At 38.5% G+C, this 11,987-nt stretch overlaps 1 protein-coding gene across 2 annotated transcripts in view; it reads left to right on the top strand.

Annotated features, from left to right (window-relative positions):
* The window catches only part of GDAP1 (ganglioside induced differentiation associated protein 1), an 11,788-nt gene extending 296 nt beyond the window's left edge, over positions 1–11,492 (top strand). Inside the window, exons 2-7 of one of the 2 annotated variants that reach the window (XM_026842908.1) lie at positions 95–287; positions 1,492–1,665; positions 5,094–5,188; positions 5,644–5,758; positions 8,050–8,330; positions 10,587–11,492. In XM_026842908.1, coding sequence (XP_026698709.1) covers positions 95–287; positions 1,492–1,665; positions 5,094–5,188; positions 5,644–5,758; positions 8,050–8,330; positions 10,587–10,634 — 906 coding nt within the window. In that variant the 3' untranslated portion in view covers positions 10,635–11,492. Of the gene's footprint in view, positions 1–94; positions 288–1,491; positions 1,666–5,093; positions 5,189–5,643; positions 5,759–8,049 lie in introns of both variants that reach the window. The other variant, XM_026842907.1, reaches the window with a different exon arrangement.
* The last annotated feature ends 495 nt before the right edge of the window (positions 11,493–11,987 follow it).

Raw genomic sequence — 11,987 nt, forward strand, 5'->3', positions numbered from 1 at the left:
CCGGGCGGGGAGCCGGGCCCGGGCCGGGGCGGCAGAGCGGAGAGCGGTGCCCGGAGAGTGCGTCCCCTGGGGTGACCCGGCGGTGCCGTTGCAGGTGCGCCTGGCGATAGCCGAAAAAGCCCTGAAGTGCGAAGAGCACGATGTAAACCTGCCGCTGAGCGAGCACAACGAACCGTGGTTCATGCGCTTAAATTCCTCTGGAGAAGTGCCCGTCCTGATCCACGGGGAAAACATCATTTGTGAGGCAACGCAGATTATCGACTACCTTGAAGCAACGTTTGTAGACGGTAATCCCACAGGCATTTTGGTGTGAAATCCTTGCCCCCGCACCCACAGCAGTGGTGGGGTCAGCTCCGTGTCACACCACGCATTGGTTTGTTCAGGACCCGAAAATGTTTTAAAGTCTCACAAGTAAATGGGCTCCCCTAATAGTTGGTGGTATGGAGTAAAATCACGTTCTTTTAAAATGAATTTAAGGCCTTCCAGCATCTTTACAAGCAGCTGTAAGTGAAAACCTACCTCTGCCTCCTTACCCCCTCAGGAAAGGCAGAGAAGTCAGTAATGGCAGCACCGCGCTGAGCTAACCCTGAGGTGAGGCTGCCGAGACATCGGACGGAGCGTTCCACTGATGCTGTGTGGGTCGGTCAGGTCCTGCTACCCTGCAGGAAAAAGAGATGCTTAATTCCAGAATAATCATGGGTGGAAAAGTGAAGTAAAGTGAGTAAATTGGTTTTGGAGCCAAAATGGAGTGAAGAGTTTAAAAAGTAGGAGGAGGAAACTCAGAAGTGATCATGTGCAGGCTTTTGAATTTATTTGTATTGCTGAAAACCAGACGGCCTCAATTTTTGATGGAAATGCAGTGTTGTACTTTTTTAGGTGTGAAGAGGCAGCATTTTGTGTTTTAGGGGTTTAGCACAGTGACTTCTAAGGAATGAAGAAAACTTAATTGTCGAGTGAACATAATATGTATTTAATGCTGGCGTTTTCACCAAATGAGGAGTTAGGGCCCAGGTGGATTGAGGGCAGAATAGAACTCAGTGGTGTGCCAGAATACTTCTGATCATGCTTTGAGTAAGATTCCAATACTGTAACTTTTACGCATTGCAGCCGTAGTAATGTTTCAGCCGTAGCAATTTAGTGGAACATCAGTTGTGCCCTGCTGTGAGAGGGCTGAAGAGTTATCTGCCATTGTTGCCCAAGTACAAAATAGATGCTGAATCCAGTTTTTGGATTCGAAGGCCTCTTAAATACATGTTTATCTGGGTTGCTGCATAATAATTGGAATTATTCAAATGTTTTAAAATGAAGTATGTGTATATATGTTTCTCTGAGCTGTGATAACACTGTTGAGTTATGGTGGAGAACCGGTGGAGCTTTCTTAACTGTGGCTGTGTTATCTGTGCTGGTTAGACATAACCAAAGTAACTTTGGAAATACTTCTTTTTGTCAATTATATGGTTCTACTTTTCTTAACTTTAACTTTTATTGCAGAGGAAGTACCAAGATTAATGCCAGAAGAAGGGAGCATGTATTATCCAAGGGTACAACACTATAGAGAGCTTTTAGACTCCTTGCCTATGGATGCCTACACGCACGGCTGCATCCTGCACCCTGAGTTAACAGTGGACTCCATGATTCCAGCCTATGCTACCAGCAGAATTCGTAGTATGTACTGGTATAGCTCTGAATGCCTGTCAGTTGATAGGATGATGCATTACATTCACCTCGTGTCTTCAGTGCACCTTAAGCAGAATATATTGAGCACAGATATCCAATTTTAGATGCAGTCCTTGATAATTTGTGCATATACTTTTTATTGTGTAGTCTGTTATGATTTGAAAACAGGAAAGAGGAAATGTAATTTTTGAGGTGACTGTGGAATTAATTTTCCTAATGATTGAAAATGTGCTTTTTGTGCATAACAGAAAATGGCAGCTGTGACAGCTGTATTTTATCTTCTGATTTGCTGTTTATGCTTATAAAGCAATTTCTAGGGAACAGCTCTATTACTGCTCACACCAAACCACTACACTGAAGGAAACCCTTTTTTTTTTTTTTGTGATTGTAAACTTGTAATAAGTTTACCTATTAAATAAAAGCAATTGCTTTCCTCTCAAAGTGCAACAAATGCAGATGAGCCTCAATGAAACAGAGTCCATTAATATAAAGAGAATCATCAGGCCTTTTTTGTCTGAGGACTGGTGTCAGCTTGGTACTGGGGTTAGGAAGAAAAAAAAACAGTGTAAAGAAGTGAGTACCCTGGGTTCATCATACCAATGGTAATTGTTAATGCACAATTTAAATCCAAATCCTGGGTGCAAATGATGCAACAGTATAGAATCAGGATAAAGGATGAACTGGTGGTCTGATAGAATGAATGGTAAAATGTCCTTTGACTTCCTTAGGATTGGTATTCTACCTGATAGACTTTTGTATACGTGCCAATTTCCTATGAAAAAAAATGTTAAGGGCAGAGGAAATAACTGTAGATTATGGTGCCCGATACCCTTTATAACAAAGAACCTCCTGAAATGAACTCCTGTTTCAAATCCAGTAGTTTGCAGAAATAAGTTTAAACAACATTCAGTGATACTCAGAAAAATCCTTGGGAAACAATCTTTCAGTTCATAGCTCTTTTTTTTTTTTCTCTTTTCTCCCTGGTATGCCAGACCAGGACAGCAGATTCAGTTCACTTTGGTATCGGATAGGGAGATGAATATTTAATTCTTTATTCTTGTTTTTTTTCACTGTATGCATGTTCAAGGACTCCAGTGTTACTTTCAGCCACAGAACAGCACTGGCAGTCCCTGTTCAGCTGGTCATGACCACAGTCTGTCTATCCAGAATTGCTTGCAAATTTACAGCCCTTACAGCCAAGAAACATGGCCTGTATCTTTCATTTCAGTTTATATTTTACATTGGTCTCTGTTAAAACATCAGTTGGTTGCTTAGGCCCAGTTTATTAACTAGTCCAGACTATTGTGTATCTGTGCCACCTTTTTTCTTGATTTATGTCTCTTCTAGTCTTTGTATCATGGCAAACTTTAATTAATGCTTTTATTTTTCCTTCTAAGTATTATGAAAGAACTAAATAGTTCTAGGGCAAGGATCACATCCCAAGAACACAGCTGGATGATGATTCTCTGTTTACAGTTATGTTCTGAGATCTCAGAATTTTTTTTTCTTTTTGTCAATGTCAGTGCTTTATATCATGTTGATTTTTTAGTATGGTATTTTGGAATGCTCTATAGAAGAAAGTCAAATACTGTGACAATATTATTACCAAATTCATAACATCATAAAAGATGATACTGTGTTATTTTGAGTTTTGTTTCCAAGAAACTCTGTTATCATCCTCCTTAAAATTTTTGGCAAGTAGGTTCTCTTATTAGCCACACCATTACATTGTCAGAAGTGAAGTCAGGCAGTTAGTTTTTCTTAGAGTTGCATGTTATCCTTTCTTGTCCAATGATCAATGGTTATTTAAAATAAATTTGTTATAAAAAGTATCTAGAGATTTAGAATGAGTAATTTCAGCAAGTATAATTAGCATTTTTTTTTACTGAAGTAAGAAATTGTCTATATCATTGTACTTATTTTTTAAAATATCAGTGTACTTTGTTATAGCAGTATTTTTTGGTTTTGTTTTCCCCAAATGTGGATGCTAACTGTTACTGAACAGTTGTACTTTACTCATAGGCATTACTGATAGTTTTTCTCTTTTTGCATGGTTATAGTCAGTGCTTTTGTTACAGTTCACTTTACAGTGTTGTCTTGCATTCTGCTGACCGTATGTATTCTCCCCCTCTAGCTTCTAGTTGATATAGATTGTTGTCAGTTTACACACATGTTCATATTGGTAGAGCTAAAATTACTGCTTATATAAACTGGAATGTTTTCTTTTTATACTTAAAGCATAGCCTGCTTTCTCGATTTGAGGCAATTTTTTTTTAATAGCTTATGGATGTTCCTAAAAAATTCCTTTGCTTGTTCAAACTTCTCCTGTATGGTTTAATTTTCAGCATTGAAAAGCTGATCTTTTTCAGAGTGCTAGATATAATAAGCCACCAGCCAGTTATATATCATGTTTATGTATACCAAATCAAATTAAGTAATTAATTGCATATATAAGATTTTATTTGTGGGATTATATCATTCAATTTCTTCATATACTATGTTGAAAGATGACTTTCCTAGTCATGTCAGGTTGAAACAAAGAATATATAAAACAGTGAGTTCATTATTCTTTAGCAAGAATTTTTATTAGTTTAATATGTAAGACACAATTGGAACTAATCTTAATTATCAAGTACAAGTGAGAGGTGATTCATGCCCTATAATTATTATTTTGTTTTCAGTTTATTACTAGAAATACTTATTTTTGGAAGATAACATTGTTCACTATCTTTTGATATTCTAGGTCTGTAAGTATGGTATTTTCAAGCAAAATCCCTTTTTAAGGAGAGAAAAGGCTATACACATGTAGTAGAAATCAGTAAAATTATCTTAATTTTTTCACATAATTCCGTAAGTCATGTAATGACTGTTTTTCTAGAACATCCGTATACTCTGTAATGAATATTTCTAAAAGGGATCACAGATTTTGGTGTCACATTTTAGCTAACTCAAAACACCTTGGTACCATATTCAGTGGTATTTAGGCTTTTGTTGTGGAATTATGCACATGACCTGTAGAGAATCTCAGTATGGGCCTATCAGCACTTTCACAGTATGGGAAGTGTGTTCAGAACCCAGGAACTGAAGTAAAAAAAGGTATTTATAGTAGAATTTCATGGATTTAGCACAGTTTGGGGCAGCAAAATAGTTTTATCTGAAGAAGAGAGAAATATTAACAAGAATTCCTATTTCTTGCCTGTCAGATCACCACTTTGTAGAGTTCATTGCAAACTGATAAGCAGAAGGTGTGGTGGGGTGAATTTATGCAGAAGTCAAGTTTTGCAGAACATGATTTTGAATCCTAACTTCATGGTGATGCTTCATTGAAGTACCACTTGCCATTTCTTTGGTGTGTTGATTGCACAATGGGTATGTTTGGGTATCTAATGTAATTCCTTTGGGATTTTTTGCTTCAGGTCAAATAAGTAACACAGAATCAGAGTTGAAGAAACTTGCGGAAGAAAATCCAGACCTTCAAGATGCCTATATAGCAAAACAGAAGCGCCTTAAAGTAAGCAACCTCTTAGTATTCCCCCCCTTTATTATGAGCTTGTTAGTGTCAGATTTTTTCTGTCACGATGTAAACATTTGTTTCACCTGTCATTACCAGTAATGTCATGCAGTGGTTTAACCCTACAAGGCATGAAGCAGTCCCCCAGATCAGCTACACACTTCAAGTGTGTGCTGAAGTGTTGGATTAGTCCCACAGACTTCAAAGGTAAGTACACATCAGTGCTAGTGTTGGGCTGTTGAGCACCCTGCAGGGTGAGGCAAACTTCAATATCTAGCATCTCTAATGTTTTTCTTCTGTTATTTGAATTGTCAGCAGTGTCCAAATGGTATTCAGCTATGTGGAGAAAATAATTGCATTTTATGAACAAGCACTGTGGTATGTCAGTAAAAGTTGCTTTGATAAAAGTATAAACTCTGTACAATGATTAAACACTAACCTGTATCTATATTTAGTCTAAACTGCTGGATCATGATAATATAAAATACCTAAAGAAAATACTGGATGAACTGGAAAAAGTTTTGGATCAGGTTGAGACTGAATTGCAGCGGCGAAATGAGGAAACGCCGGGTAAGGAATTATTCTTGCTAAATGCTGTTGATGCTTATGTTTTGGGAGAATGAGTAAACTTGTTGACAGCACCATTACAGAGCTGGTTTTAATGTATTCTATTTGATAGTTCTGGAATATACTGATCTGACATTGCAGAAGGGATCAGTGTTGTTTTAAATACTGGTTTAGTTTACTGCTGCTGTCAGTGAGTTCTCACTGTCTTATGAGAGTGCTTGATCACATTTTCAGCATAGCGATTATAATTTGCTGCATAATTTTGCAGTATTTTATCCACAAAATAAGAAAAACCTTAACTACACGTTGTTATTCTTGATGTTGTAGTTGTAGGCCTCAGTTCACTATAATGATCATTACCTTAATGTTTAACACAGGTTTATTACAATCTTGTGTAAATACTGTGTTGATATTTGTGATATATGCAGAATTAGCAATCTGGATAAATGCTCTTGATCACTAATTAACCCCTCTCCTCCACCCTCCTGCAGAGCAGTGGTGTTCATCTGCTGTCCAGCCAAATGGAGGTCGAATTTTGTTTAAATGGGATTAGTGTTGTGCATATTCAGTCAGGTCCAGCTCCCAGTGTTGCTAATAGGAATCCTTTCCCTGACTTCACTGGGAGCTGCATGAAGTATCAGTCAAAATCAACTGCATCTGCTCAAATCAGTAATTCTTTGCATTTGACTCTATAAATAGCTGTTGTAATAATTATCGGTTATTATGAAGACAGTAGATTTGAACCAGTGATTGAAAATCTAGGCTAAATTTTCTACTGACTCAACAGCGAAAGAGTCATAGCAAATGTTTTAACTTGCAAAGGATGGTAGGATTTTGTTCAGCAGACTTAAGTCTGTCATCATTTCCAGCATCCCCTTTGCTTTCTCTGCTAAATTGATACAGTGTTGATGAACTTATGAAAACTGCCAGGATCACAGTATTTAGTAAAACATATGGCTATTACCTGCCTCTTGGAATTTTGTCTGACATATTCATGCTTTTGAGGTTTGTGAACCCTCTTTGGGTCCTGGTCAACCAGCTTCTGCTTCTCTTATTACTGCTTAAATCCCGCATTCGCTTATTGCTGCTGCCACTGCAGTCATCTTTCTTTCATACACATTATCTTCTTTGGTCTTCCTTTCCATCATCTTAATTAATGCACTGGATGAATCCCTAGGTATCGTTTCAGCAACATAGGGTACCCTCGTTCCTGTAGAGGCTGTTCTTCCAGACCTGCATAACCAGTTGACATGGACTGGGACCAGTGGTGTGCCAAACTGTTGCTTCCTTCTGGTGGCAGATGAGTTGAAAGGGACATTGCAGATTTTCTCTGTTTCCACAGAGGTGCTGCTAAATGTTCATGCCAATGTTTTTGTGTGCCTCTTGTGTGGGAGGAACTGCAGAAGGTTGCAAATGAGGAGGGAACAGTCCTGTTTGAGATCTAGGCTAGAGTAGAGTACTCATGCTGGCAGCTGTGCTGACTACCAGATTACATATCCTGGGTTTTCTGAAACTTGATGTAGTCAATACTGGTCAGCCCTTCCAGGTGGTGATGGTTCTGAACGTAGAGGTGTGATGCTGCTTGACAGTGTATGCTTTGAGCCATCCCAGGAAGATTCATCTCTTTCCTTTGGCTGGAGAGGGAGCCTGGGGTCTCCATCTGTGCTCCTGATTAATGGTGGGCAGTGTGAATATCCATCACTTCTCAAACTTCTGAGTGTAAAAACCCCATGGTTTGAGGTCTAGGAGGTAGAAAGGAAGGACAGGTAGACAAACTGTCTTCTTGCTGAGCTGGTGTGTTTGCTACAGGTTAGTCATCTGATCTGTTTCTTTTTGACTTGAAAGTCTCCAGCAAATTAGCAGTTCTTGAGTGAATGCCATAGAGCTGATTGACACAGGCAAGAGGATAAATTCTTCGGGCAAGTGGTAGCTTTTCTGTAAAAGCTAAACTGCTTTCCTCCTTTTCACTCCTGTGTAATTTAATCCAGATTTGAGAAATGTAGTTGAGGAAAATGTTTACTGTGGATTTTAATTTATGAATTGGAAATGTTGCTCTTTTTTCCTTAACAAATGTAGGCCAGGCTGCTGAGCCTGAGACTTTACCATATTGTGTGAAGAATGGTCAGGGATTTGTAAAATGTTCATTGATTAAAGTCATATCTTACCTGAGGTGTTGGTGGTGTTCATTAGACAGCATTGTGAAATAGCACTAAACTAAATCTTAGCCCATGGAGGCTTCTATGTGTGCTTGTATTCCATTAGCTCCTAATTCTTTATGTTTTATCTCTGCTTAGAAGATGAAAATCAGCCTTGGCTCTGTGGTGATTTCTTCAGTCTGGCAGATGTATCACTTGCTGTCACATTACATCGCTTGAAGTTTCTGGGATTAGCAAGAAGAAACTGGGGAAACGGAAAGCGGCCCAACTTGGAAGCCTATTATGAGCGTGTTCTGAAGAGAAAAGCATTTTACAAAGTTTTAGGACATGTCAACAATATATTAATCTCTGCTGTTCTGCCAACAGCATTCCGTGTGGCCAAGAAAAGGGCTCCCAGGGTTCTCGGCACCACCCTGCTGGTCAGCATGCTGGCGGGAATGGGTTATCTTGTTTTCACATGTCTTCGGAAGAGGTTTGCCAACGTGATGTTATCAATTAGAACCAGGCAAAATTATTTTTAGACCCGTCCGTCCCTGGTGATGAGTGGAGGGCATCTCTACCCCCCAGGAAAATATCCCCAATAAAATATAAACGTAGAAGAAAGGTTATATCTGTGAATTAGAACATAGTCACACAGTAATCGTCTCCTGCTGTTGTATAATTGGATTGGCAATGCTGAAATATCTGTGGTAAGTATATGTTGGAGGGACAATAGAGGAAAGAAGAGACTTTTTTTTTTTATGTTGAGGACCTATAAAGGATGTGACAGTGCTTTGTTAAAGTGGTTATTGTCTCCTTTACCCAGTAGCTGACCTAATTAAAATGCTTTTATTTAATAGATACGCAGCAATGTGACAGCTTTTCACTGTGGGTGAAATGCATTACTGTGCAGAAACCAGCATTGTTGAAATACTGAAAATAGCACTTTAAATTCTCAGAGTGGGATTGAAGTGGAACATAGGCTCTGTGCCTGTTGTGTACAGGAGTGTCTCTGTGCTGATTAATGTCTACTGATTTGCAGTTGGATCTTTAGGAATGTGTTAAAAAGTAGTCTTGTGGAGCCACTATTGTCACTGTATGTTCATGCAGCAGTACAGGAAGAGACCTGAAACATGTATGAACATCAATGATTTGTGGGCCGCACGAGTGAGATTCTCCACAGGCATCAGTGGTCAACAGATGCTGGACTTCTGCTGAAATACAAAGGGGGGTGAAAAAACTGACACTTGTCTTCTGAAAGCCTTTTGGGTAGCCTTTGGCCCAGCCAGGTATCCAGCTCAACTGTAAGCCCAGGCTGAGTCAAACCAAACTATCTCAGTGTACATTTCCTGCTTTCATTGAGGTGGCTTGATACAGTTGTCTTCATATTAGTGTCACATGTAACCTTTCTCGTTTCCACTCTGAGCACTAGCTATCATTTGCACACTACTTGGCTATGTTAGCAATTGCATGTGCCTCTGAAATGTTTGCCCACAGCAGCCAACTAGCAAATGTATGCACAACAATGTGTTTTGTGAAAGTGATTTAAAATAATTCACTATATTTCAATCTGGTTATATAGCCTAGATTGAAGGTGAAACTGTAATTTAGCAATCTCTTTACTTATTGGTGGTAAGTGAAAAATGTAGGCCAGTTTGAAGACATATGATTTGTACTGCAGATTTTTTGCAGAGCTGCACTTTTGTAGCATGTAGGAAAGGTGTAGGAAAACACTGTGATTACTTCCCACTACTCAGCAGATGCTGAGAGTTTTATTAGATTTGAACTGAGCTCCTGTTTCGATGAGAAATAAGCAGTTACCTGAAAGCAGACTTTGAATCACTTTGCAGCAAGAAAGCAATTGGAAGGGCTGAAAATTCTCATGACAGTTTAGTAAGATTTTTGTATTCTTGATGAATGTCTGAAAGCCTCAGAGTTTTGTTTACAAGTTATAGATAACTACACCAAGCAAAACATAGCTTTAAATGTTTGCCTATCAACCTGTGCTAACAGGCCTAAGTACATTTTAGATCCAGTGCTGGTGGCTGTGGTCTTTCTGCACAATTGCTTTTGAGCACCAAGGAGATCTGCCTTCAAGTTTGCTGGAGAGAACTGAGGCAGTTTCTGTCTGGACAGTCTCACCATCTAGGAGATATCAAAGTGGATGCAACTGTTGAATACTGCTTATAATTTGTGTTAGTTGTCTAGCAAAAGAAGACCTAAATCTCATTGCTCCTTTTCAGAAATAAGAAACATCTTACCTAGGAAGCAATGCTTTTTTTTTTTTTTTTTTATTTGTCAAAAATACAGTTTTACTTAATTCTATTTCATGAGCTGGTTCTCAAGAACTAGTTGAATTAAATGTGCTCTATTTAGAAAGACTTTATTATCTTTAGAGTACGTTTAATCCAACAATACTATTAATGTCCTGGCAACTTTAAATGAGTTTGCAGTTCATCTGCATTTACTTGTAACCAATAAATTCCACTAAGCTAATAAACACAGAATAAGGCCTGCAACTTAATGCTTCTCTGGCATGTATTTCTGTCAGGCCATCTGTAAAATATAATCTGGTCAAGTCATGGTAGAATTCAATATATGATTTAGCTTTCTTTAGAATTAGTTTATATTTTACTTTTTCCTTCCTCTTTTTTTTCCTTTTTTTTTTTTTTTTTTTTTTAATGTGTTAATTCCAGGTAAGACCACTTACATTCCCAGAGATGTGTCCGTTTAGTTCACATTAGTAGCTCAGTGGGCTCTCATACAGGCTAATTATTGATGAAGCAGTTTTACTTTCCCCCCGACCTTGCTTCAGCCTGTGCTCGTCTATGCCAGGAGCTGCCTGTACTGTTGGGAAGGACTGAAGTGACCACCAGATGTCAGTGGTCCTCCAGGGCTGCACTTCGACATGCTTCCGAGATGTGCAGGAAAAGTTTTTACAAACTAGTTTTCACAAACAAAATGTTTGTGATCTAAGCATAGTATGGATGTGAGCATCCTCATCAGACCAGCAGTCTCTCAGGAGCTCTTGAAACAACTGTTTTGGTCTCTGATACCTATCATTTGTGCTTAGGTGTAGTTTCTACACTGGATAAATAAGTGGGCATAGTTGAAATAATATTTCACGTTAATTGCTGTTTAGTAACATTCATTTTAAACTTACCATCTGCAGAAATGAATGGGGATAAAACTTTTACTGCGGAAAAGTTTGGATCCCTATTTTAATTCATGTCTATTAATTCAACTGTTTGATAGCCAATTATTTTCACTACCCTGAAGTACTCTGTGCAACATTGATTTTTGTACAGGTGGCAGCAAAAGGCTTATTCATGATTAAATTCCTCAAAATAGGATGAGATTTAGAAGCACATATGCTGTATATGGCTCTTTGTGCAGGATAGTCTTTGTGTGGTGCTTGTAAAGTTTCTTTTCAGCCTGGCTTATTTTCTTTGCTCTGGTACCTCTGGACACTATTTAGATTGGAAACACAAGCAATCTTCTGGTTTTCATTTACTGTTTGCTCTCATATCACGCATCAGGTATATTTCATATGATACCTTTGTATGTGAGGCCTGCACAATAAACATTGATTCTGAGACCATTTTCTAGACTGGTTTATATCTTCTGTGTCAGTAAAACAAAGCATATTTGAGGATCACACAGTATTGCTGTAAAGAGTCTGATGCTGTTCAAGGAGAGAAGCCTCTGGTATTTCAGTTTAGAAGGTCTTCAGCAGATTATCTTGCATGTATCTGGAAACAGCAGTTACAGTGATAGTTTTCTTTGGTTGTCTGTCTGAGCTGTATATGCATGAGGCTTGACAGAAGCCATTTAATGATGTTAAAAACCCATTTAAAGAAGGAGAGCGAGCAGTTTTTGTGGTTTTGATCAATCCATACCAAAAAAAGCTTCCCTCCTGAGTGCAACTGTTTCTTTTTTTATGTTGTTGAGCTGCAGAAGCTGGGACTCCTTTCTGTAAGATGCATGACAGGCACGTAAGCTGTGTCCACACTGATGATGTTATTAGTGAGACCAAACAGTGTGCCCTTTTTTTTTTTTTTTTTTTTTTTTGTCTTGTACTATAACAGTCTGTATTG

The sequence above is a fragment of the Athene cunicularia genome (genome assembly GCF_003259725.1).
Source record: "Athene cunicularia isolate RWA chromosome 2 unlocalized genomic scaffold, athCun1 chr2_part1, whole genome shotgun sequence".
Classification (NCBI taxonomy): Eukaryota; Metazoa; Chordata; class Aves; order Strigiformes; family Strigidae; genus Athene; species Athene cunicularia.